The 23,518-nt window shown below is 34.9% G+C and overlaps 5 protein-coding genes across 9 annotated transcripts; 3 read left to right on the forward strand and 2 right to left on the reverse strand.

Moving 5' to 3' along the window:
* Positions 1–270: 270 nt before the first annotated feature.
* LOC114873366 (solute carrier family 2, facilitated glucose transporter member 1-like) lies at positions 271–4,728 on the forward strand. Its single transcript, XM_029181619.2, has 9 exons — positions 271–375; positions 644–717; positions 2,283–2,390; positions 2,469–2,742; positions 2,821–3,114; positions 3,188–3,594; positions 3,678–3,949; positions 4,030–4,192; positions 4,388–4,728. The coding sequence occupies exons 1-8, from the start codon at positions 366–368 to the stop codon at positions 4,151–4,153; spliced, it is 1,563 nt and encodes a 520-aa protein (XP_029037452.1). The 5' UTR covers positions 271–365; the 3' UTR covers positions 4,154–4,192; positions 4,388–4,728.
* On the reverse strand, positions 4,569–7,238 carry LOC114873367 (solute carrier family 25 member 35-like). The gene is made up of 5 exons (XM_029181620.2): positions 6,952–7,238; positions 5,560–5,941; positions 5,150–5,368; positions 4,966–5,080; positions 4,569–4,898 (listed from the first exon to the last, which is right to left on the reverse strand). Exons 1-5 carry the CDS (start codon positions 6,984–6,986, stop codon positions 4,711–4,713), a joined length of 939 nt encoding a protein of 312 aa, XP_029037453.1. The 5' UTR covers positions 6,987–7,238; the 3' UTR covers positions 4,569–4,710.
* LOC114873364 (pre-mRNA-processing factor 6) lies at positions 6,156–12,963 on the forward strand. 3 transcript variants are annotated; one of them, XM_029181612.2, is made up of 10 exons: positions 6,156–6,825; positions 9,114–9,228; positions 9,318–9,377; positions 9,460–9,586; positions 9,659–10,209; positions 10,296–11,076; positions 11,145–11,360; positions 11,434–11,775; positions 11,852–12,195; positions 12,281–12,646. In XM_029181612.2, exons 2-10 carry the CDS (start codon positions 9,134–9,136, stop codon positions 12,558–12,560), a joined length of 2,796 nt encoding a protein of 931 aa, XP_029037445.1. In that variant the 5' UTR covers positions 6,156–6,825; positions 9,114–9,133; the 3' UTR covers positions 12,561–12,646. The 3 variants fall into 3 exon arrangements, with proteins under 3 accessions (XP_029037445.1, XP_029037446.1, XP_029037447.1); XM_029181613.2 differs by having other exon boundaries at positions 6,156–6,659; XM_029181614.2 differs by lacking the exon at positions 6,156–6,825 and adding an exon at positions 12,731–12,963 and having other exon boundaries at positions 8,854–9,228; positions 12,281–12,471.
* LOC114873368 (YEATS domain-containing protein 4) lies at positions 7,329–8,528 on the reverse strand. The gene is made up of 4 exons (XM_029181621.1): positions 8,382–8,528; positions 7,957–8,238; positions 7,697–7,877; positions 7,329–7,634 (listed from the first exon to the last, which is right to left on the reverse strand). Exons 1-4 carry the CDS (start codon positions 8,427–8,429, stop codon positions 7,462–7,464), a joined length of 684 nt encoding a protein of 227 aa, XP_029037454.1. The 5' UTR covers positions 8,430–8,528; the 3' UTR covers positions 7,329–7,461.
* Positions 12,964–13,236: 273 nt separating the features above from the next.
* On the forward strand, positions 13,237–23,507 carry LOC114873369 (thymosin beta). 3 transcript variants are annotated; one of them, XM_029181622.2, is made up of 6 exons: positions 13,237–13,408; positions 20,461–20,613; positions 20,759–20,872; positions 22,444–22,557; positions 22,646–22,759; positions 22,846–23,507. In XM_029181622.2, the coding sequence occupies exons 2-6, from the start codon at positions 20,484–20,486 to the stop codon at positions 22,872–22,874; spliced, it is 501 nt and encodes a 166-aa protein (XP_029037455.1). In that variant the 5' UTR covers positions 13,237–13,408; positions 20,461–20,483; the 3' UTR covers positions 22,875–23,507. The 3 variants fall into 3 exon arrangements, with proteins under 3 accessions (XP_029037455.1, XP_029037458.1, XP_029037456.1); XM_029181623.1 differs by lacking the exon at positions 13,237–13,408 and adding an exon at positions 20,278–20,376; XM_029181625.2 differs by lacking the exon at positions 20,759–20,872 and having other exon boundaries at positions 13,238–13,408.
* Positions 23,508–23,518: the final 11 nt, after the last annotated feature.

Genomic DNA, 23,518 nt, shown 5'->3' on the forward strand with positions numbered 1-23,518 from the left:
CCTTTTTCGAAACTCGCCTCGGACCCCCGAAATCTCAGGGCTGGCCCTATCTTTTTGTGTGTTTTTTTTCTTTGTAATCATAAGAGGGAAAGCTAATTAAAATATAAGTCTACTTGTGTATTCCGAATGTAAGCTTTTAGGTCGTTCACACTACTCAAGTGAAATTGTCTCGCTGACGTTAAAGAATGAAAATACATCTACTCCATAATTGCGTCACAAGATTTATAAACTTCGTCAACCTGTTATTTCGTGCAGTAGCATTAAACCGAAGGCAACGCAACCGTGTTACGGTCAGCCAGTAGCGTCTATAGTCTAGTGTCATTTACCGTTCAGACATCGTGTCAGTGACACGTGTTGTACAAAGCATGGCGTTAGGTAATATTTATTCAAGTATTTTCCCTTAATTACGTTCCTTGTTAGTACAGTAGGAAAATGTTGTTATTATGATGGTTTTTTTTCGTAGAAACGTTTTTCATTCAATCAAGTACATTAACCTAAATCTACATATCAAGATGTATCTAGAAAGGTCGTATACTTTTGTGTATTGATATATGTGTATATATATATGCAATATACATATATACCATGGAGGTAGTCGATAAGTATTGAATATTGGTGTATGATTATTAATTTTTAATTGCAGATAGTCATGCTGCCGTACTCACGGATGCTGATCGTTCGCATCAAACGACTTCGGATAATCGTGATGAAAGATCGGTAATTATACTTTATTTGGTAAAAAATCAAAAGCACGCTGCACGGCTTACTAATTTCACTTTTAATATGAACATTAATGTAATAAGTTTCACAGGTACTTTAGGGGTGAGAATATCCTTATCATTGCTGCTTTATTCTTCATATTTATTTGATTACATACTTATAAAAATAAATTGTGATGTTCTGTTATAAAAGCAACAATTCTTGAAGTACATCAGATATGTATATACAGCATTTGTGTCTTGCATAATGTAATGATAGCTTCACGTATGTTTCCCCTTTGAAATTCCATTAATGTTAGTATAAATGCATGTATTGTATAAAAAATAAAGATATAAACCTCTGTCTTACTTATGACTTGTAATGGAGTTAAATGTATACATATATTAGTTATCGTTGCTTTATCAAAGTATATAAATGCTGTAATAGATATTTATGCAGCTAATATATGAAAACTGAATGAGAGGTCAAGTTATTTTCCATTATCACATGTCTTGAACTTGTCTTTTTTCTAAGTGTACTAATTCCACATAATGTGTACGATAAAAGTGTACATAAATATAACAGCTTAACTTAATCTAGATTTAGCAAGTGTCCCAATGATGTTAAGCTTTGTTAATTATTTTTTCTTTTTATATTCATTACATAAAATAATAACTGTTGAAAAATATTCAACAATGTGTGATTAATTGCAGCATAGTTATGTAAAAATTTAATGATAGTATAAGCAATTATAAAAGAGTAACTTGTACATACAATTATGCAATTGACAAATTAAAACTAAACTTATGTTGAATTTATAAAAAGTTTTAATGATGCATGTTTGGTTATCTAAATAGTTTCCAGGTATACCAGTGATGTGTGGTTTTATTGAGTTTTATCCCATCATTCCATCCAGGCTTTTCCGTTTTATCACTGATTGATCTCTCACGGTGCAACACACTATTGCTTAAGATGCTTAGTTATTTGAGTGGTATGGTTTTCTAGTTTTACACATCTTTATTGTTTTTTTAACAGAGGGGTTTGTGAAAAACTTATGACAAAGAATATAAATTTACCAGTACATACTTTGTACTACATTACTTACTTATTGATCATTAAATTGTTATAAGATTTATCACATTGTGCCTCTATATACCTCACAGCATATACTAAAATGTCTTAACATGTTCTAGGCAAAGTTGAATTTCATTCGCTTCATAAATTCTTGTTTTTTGTAAACTGAGATTTATTGTTATCATGTTTTCTACATTTTATTTAATATATTTTTTCTTCTTAATTTTGTTTATTATACCTAATTTTATCAGTCTACTTATCATTTTTTTTTTTTTTTCATGAAATTTACAATTAATCTCATTATTTTAAAATCTATTATCTTTTGTAAATTTCTATCAACTGTTATTTTTAAATTAAAATTATTTCTTGTATTTTGGCAAATTCAACTCACAAGAACTGCTTCATTACTGAATTTCATATTTCATTTCAATGTAATAATTTTTGTGTATAATCATATCCCACTCCACAAACAACTACAGATAATAATTATTCAAAATCGTTTCTTTCAGACACCAGGTGGATGGACTGTTACCTTAGTCCTAGCAGGTGTTACATGTTGTCTAGGTTCAGCTGTACCAGCAGGATTCAACATAGGCGTATTAAACAATGCAGCCCACGTTAGTATTGTTGTTGTAATATCATTTCTAATTAAATGATTTAATTTTGATATATATGCAGTTATATATTAATTACAGTTGGTAGAATCATTTTGTAACGAAAGTATTAAGGAAAGATATGACGTGGATGTTTCTCAAAATAATCTAAAAATAATCTGGTCAACCGTTGTTTCAATTTTTCTTATTGGTGGTGCAATTGGTTCATTTCTTGGTAGTTGGGTAGCAGACAGATATGGAAGGAAAAGAGCACTGTGTATTGGAAACGTATTTGGCATTGCAGGAGCTGTGATGTTTTTTTTAATAAAAAAGTTAAACTCAATTGAACTTTTATTAGCAGGTCGATTATTTGTAGGTAAGTTTTAGAGTATTGCACACAAAGACAATTCATATGAGATTCATTATAAATGATCTTTTTCCCTTTTCTTTTAAGGTTTTTCTGCAGGTTTTGCAACGTGTGTTGTACCAACGTACATGGCAGAAATTGCCCCCCTTAGGTTGAGAGGTGCTGTTGGAGTTTTATGTCAGCTAGGGATTACATGTGGTGTATTTTTAGGCCAAATTGCAGGACTCCATTCGGTTTTAGGAACTGAAAATTCTTGGCATTACATGTTGGGAGCGTTTGTTCCATTATGTTTATATGCTTTAGCTCTTACAAGTATTGCTTTACCAGAGAGTCCTAAATATTTATTTATAATTAAAGAACAAAAACAAAGGGCTTTAGATGGTTAGTAAATATTGATACCGTGATACATAACATCATCATAATTATAGTGATAACAATTATTTTAACATTTTAGAACTTAGTAGGATACGTAATATGGATATAATGCTTTTGCAAGTAGAAATTGCTAATCTACAGCAGGAAATGGAATCGAAGACAACAGCTGAACCTTGGACAATTAAACGTATACTGAAAGATCCAAGTTTAAAGCTTCCTGTATTTTTAGTTTGTATGATACAGTTTGGACAACAGATGAGTGGTATAAACGTTGTATTTTATTATTCTAACTCGATCTTTCTGGATGCTGGACTTGGCATCGCAGGAGCACAGTATGCTACTCTTGGAACTGGAGTAGCTAACATTGCCATGGCATTGATTTCTGTACCAGTGATGTCATCTTTAAACAGAAGAAGCGTTCTACTCGCCAGTATTTATTTATGCTTTGGATGCCTCTTACTTTTATGCATTTCAATTTTGTTAAGTGTAAGTTAATCCCTCTGTATATTAAAATAATTTTCTTTGACTTAAAGAATTATATTTAACAATAATTATTTGCACTGTTACAGCATGTAGGATCATATATGCCGTTTATTTGTACGATAGCCGTATTGGCTTATGTGATATTTTATGGTATTGGTCTTGGTCCAATACCATACTTCATCGCATCAGAATTATTTGATGTTGGCCCCGGACCAATTGCTATGGCACTCGGTAGTATCTTTAATTGGGGTGGAAATTTCATGGTGGGCATGATGTTCCCAACGGTAGAAAGTATTATAGGACCGTACACCTTTTTAATATTTGCTGGGGCTCTATTACTCCTTGCACAAATGATTAGGTATGTAACACCGAATGAAATCATTTATTTACAACATATTCAATAATGGTCAAGGTTTAATATTATACTGATAAACTTAGGATATATTTACCTGAGACCAGGGGAAGAAATACGACGGACGTAGCGGCATCGATAAATCAAGGCTTCAGATCTAGACCAAATTCAATACCAAATTCTATGGCAAATGCTATTCTTGCCGCTTAGAAGAAACAAGTGATATATTAAAAATTTTTTGATACTTAGGTAAGTTTACAAATTTTTAAATTATACAGTTTATACAAGTAATCAGTTCATTAGAATTATTTAGCAAAACTGGCCTAATTTACACTATTATATAAATAAGGAACTTGCTATAGTTCTATTTGTTGTTATTGTTTTAAGTTACTTAAGTATCGGAAAATTGCAATGTTGATATCATTGCAATTTTTTTTTTATTAGGTTTTACTATCGGAATATTTTCGGATCTCAGAAGGACTAATTTTAAGGAATATATATAAACATATTGCAAAAATTGAAATTAAAATTTAATATAATCAAAAGTGCACTTAATTCGTAAATATAATGGACTAGCAATCTTGTGTCCTTAAATTTGTCATTGTTAAATTAAAAAGCACGTCACTGCCCGTGTAAGAAATTAATTTATTCTTTTTTGCTATATCATACTTTATGCAATACTTTTAAAATTACAACATTTTTCTTACTAGTATAATATACAATACGCATGTAACGAAATTTAAAATTAAGGTTTATAAATGTTGATTTCAAAATTTGTTATACAATTGATCTAATTTTTCATAAAAAACTAAACATAGTACGGTGTGCGGTGCTATTCTCATCCATGTTGGAAAAATTCCTTTGTATAAACCAGTCAGTCCTTCTGTCCGTAATATTTTAATGAACGCATCCAAAAGTCCATTGTATAACATCCCTTTTCCAGCTGCGTCCGTTCCTGTGTTATCATTGTACAATTATTATGAGCTGAGATTAGTTAAAAGAATTGAATTGATTAAACTTACGTTGATTGTACAATCTCGTTGCTAAAACATCAAATGGTTGCATGGTAAGAGCCACACAACTTCCACCGATTAGAGAAGCGAAAAATGTCAAAAGTAGTGGCTGGTCTGTAAATATCTAAAAGAGAAAAATCAGGAACGTTACGAATGATTTGATACATTTTTCAGTACATAATCAAATGCTCACTTTTAACGAGCGTAGCCAATCCGCGGTTAATCCAAAGGTAGTCAACTGTGTCGCAGATCCAACAAAAATACGTGGTACGTTGGCATACCAGCCACGATACAAAGCGAAAATGCCACCTTCTTTCCACAGAGATTTAATCGCAATCCAGGTACCCGAATAATTGTGCTGATATCCAACAGCTATAGACTGTGCCGATTGTGATTGTAATTGCGTTTTTATCTAGGGTACAGTGATAGATAGTCAATATCACATTGTTTATATGTACATTAACATATCAGTGATAATGTAAATTATACACAATATTGATACCGTTCATAAAAATTTAATTTTAGACAATCTTATAGTTGATCTGGTATTCTCTAAAATAACGCAATAGGTATCATAGGTAAGAATTGAAGAGTAGGATTTACCATATAGAAAGGACTACCAAGAACAGCTCCTACACATCCAGCTGTTCCGGTTACCATTACAGTTTTTAAGATGTCGGTATTCCCTTTATTGTTAGTAATAAGCTCATACTTCTTTGCCGTGTTATAAACACCTAACCGTATTCCATTGAGAACCACTTGAAAATAAAGGGCTGGTACAATACCAGCTTGTAAAGCGAATATACCCTCATGTTTCGCTATCAAATATGCCGCATGCGCAGTGTTCTTATATATTTTTTTGTACGTGTTTCGTGCTTCTAATTCCCCTTGTAATTGTAGACGTACTTTAATTACGTCAACTGGATTTGTAAAAAATCCAGCTCCCACTGCCGCTAATCCTCCAATTACAAATTCGATACCTGGACTAATAAAAGAAGAAAAAAACAAAGATCATTAATTGCATTTAAAACTTGTATTCTTTTATTATACCAGATGGATTTCGATTTCAAATAAAGTGCGGAAGTTCAAATGATAATATTTACGTAGAAGTTAAGCGTTACGCTCACTTATCAATGAAACTTTGCCATATTATAGAGCTCGTCGAGCTGAACACGCCTATACCCCATTTTGGGGGCAGACGACTAATTGTTTAAAAGATATTAACAATTAAAGTTAGTTACTCCTTACATTGAGAAGTATGACAAACTCACACATACAAAAGCTCCGCGACAAAATCAACGCAACTACAACCGAAACCAATTTCAATTTTACTTCCGTTAGTTTTTAATTATTTTATGAATTAGTTACCAAGAAGTAGTTGAATGTTTACAAATAAATAATATAAAATATAGATTAAATTGTAAATATAAAGCGACGAATCATAAAAAAAAAAATCAATTTTGGTTACAATATTAGAAACGGAATTATAAGAATGAAGAAAATAAAACAATTGGCACGAAAGTGTCCTAGCAAAGTTAAAAGTTAGTAAATAAAAATTTTTTATACTAAATAAAAATTAGCCAATTTGAATGAATACTTGAGTCATCACTGATCAGCTGATCATGTTTGTAGCTACAGCAGTGACTACAGCAGACTAGTCACTAATCACTAGTCACTGTAGTCACTGGCTGCAGTATAAAATGGTAAAAATCGAACATTATTATAAATTGGCGAGTATATAAAGGCAACGGAAAGTGTTATACACTATTGCAATTGTTTCGTGAATAAATCTTTAGTATACAAGTAATTACTGGCCGGCCGGTTATCGTTATGGAGTTTATTGCATAACTATCATGACCGTGCTTATATGTACGTCTAGAAAAGGAAGAAATAAGAAATCTATACGTATAAAGAAATCTAATACTTATATTAGAACTGAGATGAATTGAAACTATGATTAGCTCGAAACGCGTAATCAACGATTAAAACGCTTACGGTTTGCTTGTGCTTGTGTTCGGTGCTGCAGTCATTTTCCGTACACAAAAATAAAACCTTTATCCATACGTGATTAGCAAAAACAAATTTAAATCGAATCACTCAGTTATGCCGCACAGAGTCGATACCATTTCACATTTTAACATTACTGATCTTACTCTCCTCAAGTTTCGTTGATTTATATCATTCTCACTAATTCTATTTATTTTGTGACACGTGACTAACATTTCAAAATCGTGATAAAAAAAAAATCAAAGTATCTATGATAAGATTATCATGTGCTTATAGTTGATATGCACAATTTTTATATTCTACAATATGTTACAATACAGTACAAAATTGCATCAGTGTTATGAATGTAACAAACATACAGTATATTTACTTTAAACTGTTTTATTATGAATTCACAATCATATCAGAACTATATACATCTTATCAATTATACAAAGTTTTGTAGGTTTTAGAATAGTATTTTATACAGTGGTTTCAATAGATGGTTCGACATTGCAGTTATGTAACAGACAAACTTCCACCAGCTTTAGAGATCTTAGCAATTTCTTCCTTAAACTTAGCAATTGTTTCTTTTGCTAATGTTACTTTTTCCTTAAGGTCAATTACCTCCAGTCTAATTTTATTTCGTGCTTCCATTATTGCCTTCATCGTAGATTCCTTTTTTGCTTCAACTGAAAAAGAATTAAGTAAGTTTTTTATGTAAAAATAATTAAATAGATCAAATGTTACTCACAATCTGTATTATGACGCCATACACCCAGAGTTATAGGCCTACTAGAATTTAGTAGATGTTGCATCAATGCTGTTGGATCTTGAAAAACTATTTCCTCATAAAATTCAGATACCAAGCTCTTCTTTCCTAACTGTATTTCGGGTGTTGTTTGGAACAATTTTAATATGTGATATATAGTTACCTATTCAAAGCAATAATATTTACAATTTATACATAATTACTATTACTATTTCTTGTGTTACAACAAAATATATACTTACAGGACGTTCATTTGGATCATGGAAATATATTTTAATAACAATTTCAAATTCACCCCAACCAGTCTCTGTAAGTTCATAAGGTGGTTTTGTCATAATACGATTTGGATTGTTATAACTTTCGTGTAACTTGAAGTGAACCTTTTTTACATATGTGGACATGTCTTCATTATGATATGGTTTAACATAAACTGTCCATTGATGAGTGTGACCATCCTCTTCCCTTTTCTTACCAAAATATCGAGCTACATTACCATACACTATTGGTTTCACTATTGTAACTCCCTATGAGCAAATTCGGTAAGATTTCGATTATGTAACAGTAATCATCTCTTACTAACTTATTTATGATTGTTTTGTTATTAATATTCTTTGAGGTTACCAATCTAAAAATATTTTCATTTTTTCATTTTATTTCTTAAATTTACCTTCACTCTGCCACCAGAGTCAGGTCCAAATTCATTAGTCGTTGCCATCACTGTGATTACATGATTATTCTATTGTGTTTTCACAATTTCAAAACATAAATCAAAGAATGCAAAACTTTCATGTTTACTTTATTCAGTCATCACAGGTATAAGAAGATTGGACATGCCTTTATTTTCAAAGGCTCGTAAATTTGTGCCTCGAGAACGAGCGCCATCTGCTCCATCGATGGTTGTAAATCAAGAGCGAAATTTAAACACCATCTGCGCGTACACTTATATGAATAGACAAAGCTTAAATTGTAAACTCCTCGACGTGGGTGATCGAGCTGAGAGAAGGCCGGAAATCCAGAGAATGGAATAGTTTCACTTCGAAGATTCCTAAAAGACATTTATGATAGACCATTAGGGTGATGCGAGCGTCGGAAACTTTACCGACAGTCCTTAGAGAAATCCCTAGACGCGAGTTTTCAAATTACGTCCTCATTTCAAAACAGAATGTAAATTGAATTAAATTGATTTTCTAAAATAATTTATTGATCAATGCGTATGAAGTGAATTGTTAAACAATTTTTATAATATGCAGACCTAACTTCACCTGCGGGTGTCTGGGATACCCATAATCACGATCTCTCGAGAACAAAGGCATGTCCAGTCTTTTTGTATTTGTAGTCACTGTTTCATATTTTAAAGGTTTGGTTAGGTTGTATAAGAATTTTGTGTCTGTTGCGTTAGTAAATTGACAGTAAATAATAATGGCAGTTCCGTCAGTTTCGTTATCAACCCGAAATAAAAAGCACTTTTTGGGAGTACCGGCACCATTGGGATATGTTGCTGGTGTTGGAAGAGGGTAATGTATAAAAAACAATATTATTTTAGTAATCTAACCTAGTTCATTGACATAATACATCAAAACATTGATTTCTTTCTTCTTTTTAGAGCTACTGGATTCACGACTAGATCTGATATCGGTCCAGCTCGAGATGCTAATGATGTCTCGTAAGTATTTCATCGAAAAAGAATTTGTATCAATGAAAACGTGCTATTTTTTTTTTATCCTGGTGTTACATTTTCTTCGTAGAGATGACAGACATGCTCCACCTACAAAAAGAACAAAAAAGAAAGAAGAGGAGGAAGAGGATGAAGAAGATTTGAACGATTCTAATTATGATGAATTTTCTGGATATGGAGGTTCTTTATTTAGTAAAGTAAATATTAATTGTAAATATCCCAGAATGATCATTAAATGTATTCTGTACTAAATTATCAATGTTCCGCAGGATCCATACGATAAAGATGACGAAGAAGCTGATGCTATATATGAAGCTATTGATAAAAGAATGGATGAAAAACGTAAAGAATATAGGGAAAAAAGGCTTAGAGAAGAACTAGAAAAATATCGCCAGGAACGTCCTAAAATTCAACAACAGTTCTCAGATTTAAAACGAGAATTAGTAAACGTAACCGAAGAAGAATGGAAAAATGTTCCAGAAGTAGGTGATGCGAGAAACCGGAAACAGAGAAATCCGAGAGCCGAGAAATTTACACCTCTGCCAGATTCTGTTCTCGCAAGAAACTTAGGTGGCGAAACTTCGACTAGTATCGATCCGTCTAGTGGTTTGGCATCTATGATGCCTGGTGTAGCAACACCTGGGATGTTAACACCTACAGGAGATTTAGATCTAAGAAAAATTGGACAAGCTAGAAACACTTTGATGAACGTCAAATTGAATCAGGTTTCTGATTCCGTGGAAGGGCAAACTGTTGTTGATCCTAAAGGTTATCTAACAGATTTGCAAAGCATGATTCCAACTTATGGTGGTGATATCAAGTAAGTTATGAAAAATATTAAGTGCTTTAATATTTCCTTCAATTGAATATATGTACGTATATATTTATTTCATATATTTTGTTTAGCGACATCAAAAAGGCTAGATTATTATTAAAATCCGTGAGAGAAACGAACCCCAATCATCCGCCAGCATGGATCGCGTCTGCTCGTTTAGAAGAAGTTACAGGAAAGGTACAAGCTGCTCGAAATCTAATAATGAAAGGGTGCGAGGTAAATCCTACGTCAGAAGATTTGTGGCTAGAAGCAGCTAGGCTTCAACCACCGGACACAGCTAAGGCGGTAATTGCACAATCCGTACGACATATACCAACGTCGGTTAGAATCTGGATAAAGGCAGCGGACTTGGAAACAGAAACAAAAGCTAAAAGAAGAGTGTACCGCAAAGCTTTGGAACATATCCCAAATTCGGTAAGACTATGGAAAGCAGCTGTTGAATTGGAAGAGCCAGAAGATGCACGCATTTTACTTAGTCGAGCAGTCGAGTGTTGTCCCACCAGTGTAGATCTATGGCTAGCTCTTGCTAGATTGGAAACCTATGATAATGCAAGGAAGGTGCTCAACAAAGCAAGAGAAAACATTCCGACAGATAGACAAATATGGACAACCGCTGCGAAATTGGAAGAAGCAAATGGAAATAAACACATGGTCGAGAAGATTATTGATCGAGCGATATCCTCGCTAAGCGCGAACGGAGTTGAAATTAATAGAGAACACTGGTTCAAAGAAGCAATGGAGGCTGAAAAGGCTGGTGCTGTGCATACTTGTCAAGTTATCGTCAAGGCAATCATAAGTTTTGGAGTAGAAGAAGAGGATAGAAAACATACGTGGATGGAAGACGCAGAAACGGTAAAATATTTAACACGCATTTGTGTCTACTGTGGTATAAGTTATTATTCATTTCTTTGCTGTTTTAGTGTGCTCAACAAGGGGCATTGGAATGTGCTAGAGCTGTTTACGCCTACGCATTGTCAACGTTCCCTAGCAAAAAATCAATCTGGCTGCGAGCAGCTTATTTCGAAAAAACTTATGGAACGCGAGAATCTTTAGAGTCCTTGCTTCAAAGAGCAGTTGCACATTGTCCCAAAAGCGAAGTACTTTGGCTTATGGGTGCAAAATCGAAATGGCTGGCGGTACGTAAAATTTATAGAAAATTCAACATTATATAAATATCTTTGTATATAATAATGTTTTCTTTTTTTGTAGGGTGATGTTCCAGCAGCTAGAGGTATTTTGTCACTCGCGTTTCAAGCAAATCCAAATTCGGAGGAGATATGGTTAGCGGCTGTGAAATTGGAATCGGAAAATTCTGAATACGAAAGAGCTAGACGATTGCTCGCTAAAGCTAGAGCATCCGCGCCTACGCCTCGAGTTATGATGAAAAGCGCAAAATTAGAATGGGCTTTAAACAACCTCGATGCAGCTCTGAAGCTACTAAAAGAAGCCTTAGAAGCATTCGATGATTTCCCTAAATTATGGTTAATGAAGGGTCAAATTGAAGAACAGCAAGGCAATTTGGATAAAGCTTTAGACACGTACAACCAAGCTGTAAATTTCTCTTTATTAATTTAACAATCACTTAGAGATTTAATTGTTACTCATACTTTTCTTATTTCATTTCCAGATAAAGAAGTGTCCGAATTCAATTCCATTGTGGCGATTATTGGCACAATTAGAACATAGAAAGGGTCAAGTTACCAAAGCTCGATCGGTATTAGAAAAAGCACGTTTGAAAAATCCGAAAAACGCGGAACTCTGGCTGGAAGCTATTAGAAACGAATTAAAAAGTGGAGGTGTCAGAGATATGGCGAATACATTAATGGCGAAAGCATTGCAAGAATGTCCTACGTCTGGTTTACTTTGGGCTGAAGCGATTTTCATGGAACCGCGGCCACAAAGAAAAACTAAAAGTGTCGATGCTCTGAAAAAATGTGAACACGACCCTCATGTGCTTCTGGCAGTATCCAAGTGAGTATATAATAATTTAATGTAACGTTTGTCTATACTGTTAACAATGTTCGATTACTATGAAAAACTTGAAAATATTTTTTAGATTGTTCTGGTGTGAACATAAAATCACCAAATGCAGGGACTGGTTCAATAGAACGGTTAAGATAGATCCAGATTTGGGAGATGCATGGGCTTATTTCTATAAATTTGAATTGTTAAATGGAACAGAGGAGCAACAAGAAGATGTAAAGAAAAGGTGTATTGCCGCTGAACCTCATCACGGTGAAAACTGGTGTAAAGTATCAAAGAATATAGTGAATTGGTGCTTAAGCACAGATCAGATTTTAGTATTAGTTGCAAAAGACCTACCGATTCCAATATAATATTTAATAAAATAGAGGTTAAGTATGTATTGTACATATGTTTTTTAAGTTGTATTAGAGTAAATAAACTATTAAATTGTAAACTATCTCATTGAAAAAAGAGTGTGCAGAATGCATAATATTATTTCTTTACATTTGTTCTGAGTAAATCTATCTTTTTTTTTTACCAGACCGTGCTATTTTCAAGTACTGGTAACACCCAACGGGACTGCCATATGACGCGCAGCTGGGATAACTGCAGGATGAGTCATTCGAGCTCGTCAACCCCTAAATTTCTTCAGATCTCTCCCTATTCTGTCAAAAATAGCAACGACAATCCCGATGAATCTTCTGTCTTCAGCTGCAAATGTAGCTTGGAATGTCTATAATATATTTTTTAACTACAAAAATAAATAAAAAGAAAAACAGCCTAATAGGAAAATAAAAGAAATGGAAAACGAGTTTATAGCGAACACAACATGGGACTTTTTTCGTGCATCGAATGTGAAATCATGCTCGTCACGAAGGGTGAGTCAGCCACCCTCTCTGATGACGGTCAAGGCGACGATTGGAGGAAGCTTCAAAGGATAGTAGGAGGTATTCAACAGTGGGGGAAAGAGAGAAACTATACTCCCCGATTGGTTAACGTTCGGGGTCGGTATCGATGGTGGGGGATACACAGTCAGAGTCGGAGCGGTAAGCGTAGGATCGGCAGAAGGAAAAGTGGAAGAGTGGCTCCGCCAGTGTTACCTGGTGTTACGTGCCGCGGAATTTCTATCCGGTCAATCAGTGTGCTGTCTCCTTCCTGCCCTTGAACGTTCGGCTGGACGGTGCCTGCGCTTGCTACCTCTTGTAGTGACAACTGACAGGTCAGTGCTCCTTACGTGATACATTCTATCTCGTCGCTTAAATTGCTCTCCATCGATATTTTCCTCTAAGTGAACGAATCGTATCGGTGTCATAGTACCGGTACGCTCATGGGACCGGCTTTCGTCGTGTACATACCGAAGAAAGGCGGTACATAACATAAATCATTTCTATACGTGTTTTCAACATCATGAAAGCTATCCGAAGCCAGTCATTATTCATACATTGTTCATGCTGTTTGTTTTCGATGAGCAAACTGATAAAAATGTACAGATGCTTTTTTAACGATATCGATTGTCTTTGTTATTCAACGATCAAAAATGGAGGGGTGTGGTCAAATCTCCATGCACCTTCTTTATATATATATATACATATCTTAACAAGAATTTTTATTGTTTTTCATTTTCTTCAGCAATAATCTGAAATATTTAATTTCTTGTATTTTTTCATGAATTTAAAATCGTGTTCTTAGGAAACTGAAGTATACGATATACTGGCTACTATCCTATATGTTCCTTGTAAGTACTTAGGTATATACTTTGTAGAATGAAATTTTCATGTAATCGGTAAACCTGAAACTGGAGTTAATTCTGAAGTGAACGTATCGTATTGAGTGAAGAGTGGAAGTTGTTACCCCAAAGCTATCCTCGAATTTCCAAATGTTGTATTACGGTGTAGGACGGTAGGATTCAATAAGGGCGTGGTTTTGACAAATGCATTTCCGTTGCGCATCAGGGACAGAAATGTATTCTTCGTTACCGGCTAGCAAGTATTCTTCGCGTAACTGTTGAGTTTTGAAATATTTCATAATTTCAACAACGAAACATAAATTTACCTCGACGGATTCGTTGCAATACGGTGGGAATAGCGTTCGGTTTTAATTAAATATATGTACACACTTTAACGCGTCGTGTCTTCATAAGGAAGAATCGAACAATATCTGCATTTTATCATGTCCTGGACAACTTAAGTTGTTTCAAGGCGAGCGAGAATGTCTTTCAAATAAGTAAAACACTTAACAAATTCTATTCGAATTACAAACATGATTTTTATTTACTGCGTTTCTTGCAACAAAATAATGTCAACTTATTATTGGAAAGAACATGGCGAGATAAATTTTATCATTTTCATAAGCTATTACGTTCAATATTGATAGAGATACATACGTGGTAAAAAAATACACACACGTATTGATAAATTGTCGCAGTTACTGAAAATAAATTTAGAATCATTTATGAGGAAGTATGCATTACAAAAAATGAATTGAAACGTTCGTGTTTATCTTGATGCATACATGTATGTTAATGGAAAGTGCATGTAAGTAGATTGAGATGAATCCTACGCTATATATTAAAAATCACCTTTTTAACCATGACCATGAAAGCCGAGGTCGTCGATACGTTATGTAGTACATACATACAGATAGCAGGGGGAGTTGTACCCCACTCTTCGACCCCCGCATTGCCAATCGATGAAACCGTCTGCCACCCGTCGACCGCTCCCCCGGATGCAACCCCGTGTACATATACGAATTCACACACATTTCAGACACGCTCCCAGATATTTCATTCACGTTACGGAAGTATCCTGAGACACCTTTGAGCACCTTCAAGGTCGGAACCGACTAGAACGCGAGCTAATTGCTCGCTCGAGATGCATTACGCGTCTCTAGTTAATAAAGCAGATGAAACAGTTAAAAGTTAATTGTAATCGTTTCTTTTTTGTATTTTATTTATAAACGGTTCCCGAGTTCTATCAACTTTTCCATTCGACTGTATCACCCCTATTTGTCAAGCACCACGAGCGGAAACGTTGCTCGTCAAACCGAAGCGTAATGACGAAAGCTATCTGTAATCTACGAGATTGGGTCAAAGGGTTCTCTTCGGAGGTCTATTCATTCACCGTGTATACACCTTGGTACTTGTTCACGAAATCTTGACCCCTGAAGAGGATCCCTTTACGCTTGCGTTATCAGGCGAGAGCATAATTTCGTACACATAGTTATAACAAAGCTCTTTGGAGAATTGAAATTTTCTCTTGCTACTTGTTCTAATTGTTAAATTCTTGTAATGTATCTATGTTATTCAGCACGATCGTGTCCACCGTGGAAAGTCGATTCTGGAGTACGCGAATCCCAAAGCCGCTTAGTAACACGTAATACGCCCCTGAATGTATGTATGTACGCGCCGCCGCTCGATACGACGATAGGCGTGCGTCCAGGGTTCGTTAGCCGTCACGGTCGCACGAAAGAGAAACAAAGAGAGAGGGCGTTTGTATCGCTGCAAGTGCGAGAGAAAATCATAGCAACGCATTTTCTACTTGTTACATACACATACTCGTTGTTCTTCACTTTTCTGTGATTACTGCACGTAGGTGCAGAAAACCGAACCGCCGCGCGGTCCTTCGTTAAACGCGATTACCCAAGTTAATTGGTATCCCGCGCTAACTCGTTAGTTCTCCGTTCTAAGATCTCTCTTTACTCGAGAACCCACATCGACGACGATGACCGACGAAACCCTTCAGCGATTGCCCGATGTTATCGACCGACAGGATGTACTTACGCTCGATCAGTTTCAGACACACGAGTTTAGTAGATTATTCGCAGGTTATTATTCGAATAATAGTGTTGTAGTAAGTGTAGTATGTTTTCAACTAAACAAGAGCTCCGAAAAAGAGCCCCTTCACATATATGACACAAAAAAAGTAGCGCAAACAAAATTTATAAAATTAACATTAAAGTTTGTATAACTAATTTAGATTAATATTCAAGTAAACATTACTCTTCTTGCATTCTTATACTTAGTTTAGAATTATATAGAATTTTAGTTATTCAAAAAGAGACAAATTATCATTTAAAAAAAAAAAAAAAAAATGGTACCAAGGATTTGAACCGAGGACCTTTAGTTTGCGAGTCATGTGTTTAACCACGGAGCGGATCCATGACTCGCAATCTGAAGGTTCTCGGTTCAAATCCTTGGTTCCCAAAATTTTTTTTTTTTTTTTATGATAATTTTTATGTAATAGTTATTCAAAAAGAGACAAATTATCATTAAAAAAAAAAAAAAATGTTGGGAACTAAGTACTTGAACCGCGGATCTCTAAATTGCGAGTTGTATGTGTGAGTTTGTCATACTTCAGAATGTAAGGAGTAACTAACTGTAATTGTTAATATCTTTTAAACAATTAGCTCTACAAGATGGCAAAGTTTCATTAATAACTGAGCGTAGCACTTGGGTAGTTCCCCTTGTTAGATGCAAAATCGTCTCATGGCGGCCGCCTAGTCTGCCCCGAGCCCGGGTCCTGCAACTAAAAATGATATAGTTTAAATTACGCGATAAAGAGACGAGAAATTATATGGAAAGAATTTGAAGGTACCCATTCAAGTTGAGAAGACAAACCTTGGCTGATGTTACAATCTTCTGCGATGAGTAGAAGCATCGAAGCGTGTCGTACACCGACGCGTTCTGCAAACCGGCTAGCGCGTCGGTGCGAGCAACCTAGTTTCCTTATTAACTTGCAGACCTCTTTTCTCCTCGCGAGATCAAGTAGGATTTATCGTGGTTTCTCCAGCGTATTGAACATTTTCAGTTCTCCTTTCGTGTCGCGATTATCCAATGAGATACATCTTCGAACGTGCTTTCTTGGCTTTTGTGAAATCGACCGACTTAACGGTGTAACACGCTCCAACTTTATGTACATTGATTACATTACTGTACTTACACATACATAAATGTAAATGTATATTATATACATGTTTTGAAAAGATTCATAGATAAAATTGCAGAGCTTAAAACCAGGTACGTTAACCCGAGGGTAAGATTAATCAAAATGTATCGTTTGGTTGAATTTGCGCGTACCAACCGTAAGACTAATCGTGCTCGTTCTCCTCTTCGTTTTCTGACCGTTACACGCAATACGTGTTCGCCTGTATTCGTGCACTCGATGCAATACTCCTACACGAATGTACAGAAGATAGGGAAAGAAGAAATATTCAACGAGTGGATACGTAAAGGACGCGAACGTGTTCCACGGTTGCGTATTCAGCCTCTTTCGAGCTCTCTCTATATACAGCCATACGACCGGCTACCATATAAGGACCTATACACAGCCTTGTCGATGCTGACCCACCGTTGGAACGTATCCCTCGAAACGCTCTCCTGAAGCCTCTGATGAACGCTTATCCGTTGATTCTGTTCCTCGAAGCAATCTCTTTCAATCTGCTGTAATCGATTTTTTCGAAACTACTTATTTTTAATAATAGCTGAAAATAAGGAACATTACTGAATTTTCAAAGTAATTTCGTTTTTTTAACTTTTCGACGAAATATCGCGTGTTCAGTTAGCCGACAACAGCAGTCATTTATTTTCAAGTAAACGCTCTGAGTTTTGATAAAACGATGACGAATTACTTCAAGCATTACGTCAGAGTTGTTTTAAATATTGATAAGAATATTTAACCATGAGATAGGTCGTGAAATTCGGAAATTACTTCTTTACATTATATTTTTCCTGCAAATGATTATCCATAGGTTAAACAAGGAACAGAATAGTATAGAGAAAGAAACGAAGCGAAGAGTCTCGACGAGCATGAGTCATTCTATGTTCAGTGGTGCACAAACATTTTTTTTAACTACATATGTGTCCTTTCTAAGTAAATTCGTAAAGACACGTTCACCTGTAATTAGGTAGATTTTAGACAGTATATGACTCGTACAAAGACAATAATTCTGGATCGTGAAACAATTGAGCTTTCAAGTTAATTAAAATCCTGTGGGTTTCGAGTGTCGTTGATTGCACGTCACTGGTCTAACAACTGTAATGCGTATAAAAGCAATACGAGTTCGATGTACGAGTATATTATACGAATAATCTAAAGTTTTCAAGAGAACGTGCAACGATTATAAATTTTTATTTTAACTAACATCAAGGATCTGTTTTGCGTCGCAGTTTTTATATACGTGTACATATAATCTTTTCATGAACTAAACATTTACAATAATTTATGATTAGATCTGCAATTTATCATTGTTCTTGCTCCGGTTGAATTCTGTTGAATAAAAAAAAAACGGAGAAAAAATAAAACTTATGCATTTAAGGATGAACGATGTTTGATCATGAATAAAAATATTTATACCGTTTCTTAAAAAATACCGAGGTTTGTAGTAGGTAAATTACAGCGAAGAATATGTGACCAGAAAGGAAATGGAAGGCAACGTAGACCGGATGTAACAAGCTTTTGTAGCTTCCGCTTCGTAACATGTTATGTACTTGGTAGCATATAGCAGAAAATTTAGAGATAAATACGTATTATTGATTAAATTTAATTGTAGATTATTATATATGTATCGTGATTTTTAAATAAATTAAATTTCAGTCGAAACTAATAGCTATATCCATTGATCGTAATTAGTGTAACAAGCGTGTGCGTTAAAATTCAGCGTTCCAACATAATTATGGAAAATCCGTTATTTTTGTCTGTAAGAAGAACCGAGACGACCGGAAGTAGTAGACGAGCAACGCTTGCTTACCTTTGCATTCGCCAGAAACGATGCCGTTATTCGCGCGGAATTTATGGCACTTATAGCTTGTGTCTTCATCTTGCATCTTACCTGGGATCAAAGAAAATTTATTGCACCTTTTCTTTTCAATTCTCTTTGTTGATGCAGCACTAAATTCAAGTACAATGGTACCTCGGTATACGTACTGTTTGGACGTGACAAATTTTGCTCGGTATACGACTTTTGTTCAGTATACGACATAAATTTTTTATGTGAATTTTTTATTTATGTGTTTAACCGTTTGACTCCCAAGCAGCGCGGTCGAGCTGTTTAGATTTTATGTCTAAAAGACCTAATATTGGGTTTACAACACCGCTATTTTTTTTTTTTTTGACCCCTGGGACTCAAACGGTTAAACAGTGTTTAAATTATTTTACAACCCCATTAATGTAGGTATAATATCAATAAAAGTTTTTTTTACATGAGAACGGATTAATTATTTTTACATTACTTTATTTTAAAGTAAAAAATTTTACTCGTTTTAAATCGAATCGAATCGAGCGAACAAGTCGAGTTGTCTTTTTCGATACGATTCGACGTTTCTGTCGATACACAAGTTGAAGCGTTCGATATCGTAGTTGTATGAACAAACGTGCCGCGTTTACAGTTTTCTCTCGTTCTCATTGTCAGTAATAAGATAATAATAAATCAACACGTTTGCTGACAGTCGATGATTCCTGCATTTCCTTCTTTTCGATATACATACATTTACGCTGAGTGGTTATAGTTTGCACGAGAACAAAGGCAATGGGATAAAGTCGAAGGAGGAATCGCGCAACGACACCGCAATGAAATTGTATCTTATCGATTCTTGTAAACTGCACGACTTCAATTTGTTTCTGTCTTCTTTTAATCCAAGTTTATGTTGCGATCACTGATCCCTAGGGATATTTTGGAAACCAGTACGACAACACAATCGCAAATATTCAAAAAGTTATTATGCCTCGTCTCATTATCACATATGATTTCTTGGAATATCCTTTGTTCAACTCGGTGTACAATATCAATCATAGTGTCCGTTCGTCTAGTGAAAAAGCACTGACTTTGGAATCCAAGTTTAACCGCAGCAAATATCATAAATCTAATTATTTAATAAAAACGTTAAAATAATTAATATAATCATCTGCTAAAAGCTTTAGAATATTCAATAATTTATTTGAAATTACAAAATACACTAGACGAACGGACACTATGATTGATATTGTACTAAACAAAAGCACATCATAGTTTGTACAGACACGCTGTATGGTTCATTTTAGATTGCGATCCAAGTTGTTGGTCATTTTTATAATTTGGAAATTCTTCTGGACATTGGCAGCCACTAAAATAGAAATTGCGGGTTACATTGTTATTTTTAAATAAAACTGCATAATGTATCGCAAGATCTTTTAACATTGTATACCGATAGATTTGGTAATAATCCCTATGATTATTAATAAGTAATTTACAATATACAGTATATCACTGTTAGTAATGATAATAAGTTGTTTGTTTTAGATTGAGGAGTATAACACAAAGCCATGTCGAGTCCGTCGTTGAAAGACCTGCCAAAAGTAGCCTTAGACTTGAAAAGCGAACTAGAAGGTTTCAATCATGGCTGCATGAAGAAAGCTGCGACAGCGGAGAAAAATGTTTTACCTTCTGCCGAAGGTACATACGTACATACATCACGAATTTTCATTATTCTTATCTCTATTAATTTTAATTATGTATCGTTACAACAGAGGTTTAATGTTAAGAACTGATTTGTTAGAATTATAATTGTAATGCATGTAATAATAATATTGCAATTTAGACGTGCGACAAGAGCGACAGCATTCTGAATTAATCCACGATGTGGAGTCTTTTAAACCAGATCAGTTGAAACATGCCGACACGAAAGAGAAGATTATTTTACCAAATGCCAAAGGTATTATAGAAATTTATCGATTCGTAGGAACACTTGCAGATTCTATATCTCTTCTGTGGGTAATAGGAGTTTATTTTGCGGCTCTTTGGTGCTTCGAGGTGACGCGAACAAAAGCTAACGTCACACCAGACAAGCTTCTTATCAGGGACAAACCGATACTGCCAAGATACATACTTTTATTCATTACTTCTATATATTTTGTCATTTATATACTTACATAAAAGTATAAATATTAGAAGAATTGAGTATGTATTGCTATGAAGTACCGATTCATCTCTACTTTTTATACACTATTGCTTTTAGGGATTGTTTTGCATGTACGGTCGGTTGTCGGTTACGTACTACTTTATTACTTTTAACGATAACACGATGTTATGTCCGCTCGGTGATAAATCTTTTAGATACGTATAGCACAATAACAATACAGCTTGAATATTCTTTAGTAAGGGTAAAGAAATAGTGAATTCCGTTTACCTATTGTTGGGTTAATGTCCAACGGTCATGAATGCGTCAATTAAAGCAAGAAAAAAATTGCTGCAGTTCCATGTTTCACCGCCCGTAGAACCAAAATAATTAGGATATGCCCCCTGATAAATTTCGACGAGTCCTATCGAATGAGCCTAGTCCCAGGTTGCACAAACGAATAATGAAAAAGTTATAATCGGTTGAATTTTTGTATTTTTTACTTAAAAGGAAGTTTAAAGTTGCTACATATTTATAATAGCGGCTAAGTGGCGTATAGGTTAAGGCACTTGCTCTTCGAGCAAAAAAGTGCGTTCTTATCGAGATAATAGGGGGGTCCCACCCTTTTAGAATACCCTGTATATCTCGAGAACGGTTTATTTGCCAGTTCTGAAAATGGTCTCATTCGATTTCTCGTCCCTCGATTACTATAAATTCAAAGTTTGGTTGTCCTAGGGTGGGGGGGCCTTTCGGAAGTATACCCAAAGAAAAATGTTGTTCAGAATCATCCCAGCAACCCCCTATTTCCGAGAGTTACAGGAATTACGGGACACCCTGTACATGTACAGTGTGCGTCATAGTGTCCTTTCGTCTAGTGAAAAAGCACTGACTTTGGAATCCAAGTTTAACTGCAGCAAATATCATAAATCCAATTATTTAATAAAAGCGTTAAAATAATTAACATAATCATGTGATAGAAGCTTTAGAATATTTATTCAAAGTCAGTGCTTTTTCACTAGACGAAAGGACACTATGACGCATACTGTACATTACATGTTGGTTTTTCTTGGGCGAGAGCCCAAGATGGCGCTTCAGGGGGAAATTCCCCTATATTGCCCAACAGACATTATTGGCGCTAAAATACAAACCGTGTTACACACAGCAAAAACTTGTTTGACTCATTACACACATTGTCCTATTTTGGGGACGGTGATACACGGAACTGTACCCGAAAAAATTTCCCCCTAAATTTTACATTTCGAAGTGGCTACATTTATGCAGTATCCACAATAATACGCGTCAAGTCTCTTTGATGTGTGAAAAATGACCGTCACCCGTGTTTTGTTTTCCATTCTTTCACCTCGATTTACTTTTTTTTTTTTTTATAGATGTAGCCGCGGAGAAGACTCAACAAACGCTGATGTCGGGCATCGAGACATTTGACCCGACCAGTTTGAAACACACTGAAACTCAAGAAAAGAATCCGCTACCTGACAAGGATGGTATATTATCGTATTTCCTGACTTTCAAAGCATTTTATCTCTTTGTTTAAAAAATATTTAAGGAATGTTATTCAATATTTGTATACAGCGATTCAGCAGGAAAAGGGAAAGCAGCAACTAATCTCTGGAATTGAAAATTTTGATCCTGCGAAGCTAAAACACGCCGAAACGCTCGAGAAAAATCCATTGCCTACCAAAGAAGGTACATAACTGAATTAATAAATAAAAGAAAGAGAATAGTTTTGGTTTTACATGAAAATAAGTAAAATAATATTTTTTCTGTTTCAGCAATCGACGCTGAAAAAATAGCTGCTTAAAAAGGGAACTTTAAAACCGGAAACACAGAAAAGAAAGGAAGCAGCGACTCGTCATTTCTTCCATTTTCTATATCGTGAAATTTTATAACAATTTACTCATACATTGTCCACAGGAAAAAAAAAAGAAGAATGCGACACACACTGTGTTAATGTAATCTTATGATTATACTTATCCTACCGCCATGAGCGTCCCTTTCGGCGAGGCGCACAAGTCGTTTTTTACATAAAAACTATTAACAATGAAACGACGATGAAGGTCGGGCCCAAACTTAATGAAAGAAAAAAAAAAATACGATCAAACTTTATAAACGGTCCATTTCATTCCTAACGTTACCAATATTCAATGATTTTGGGCTTGTATCAACATCCGTCTTAATAATAACTCGCCAAAGGATGTACTTTTTATACTAAGAAAGCTGCACGTAAGCAAACGTTATTTTCGATAGCAACAAAATTATTGGGTAGCATTGCATGCGTTACAGATATCGCAATGGTGCAGCGGTTGATCTTATATTTGTGTAAAAATCATATTTTATATAACGGGCTATTGTACTTTTTTAACATTTCGTACACATCGCATTGTCATTCCGATGAAAATTATTATGACGAATAAAAAAGTAATTTGTACAAGAAGTTTTATAATG

This window comes from Osmia bicornis, chromosome 11 (genome assembly GCF_907164935.1).
Source record: "Osmia bicornis bicornis chromosome 11, iOsmBic2.1, whole genome shotgun sequence".
Classification (NCBI taxonomy): Eukaryota; Metazoa; Arthropoda; class Insecta; order Hymenoptera; family Megachilidae; genus Osmia; species Osmia bicornis.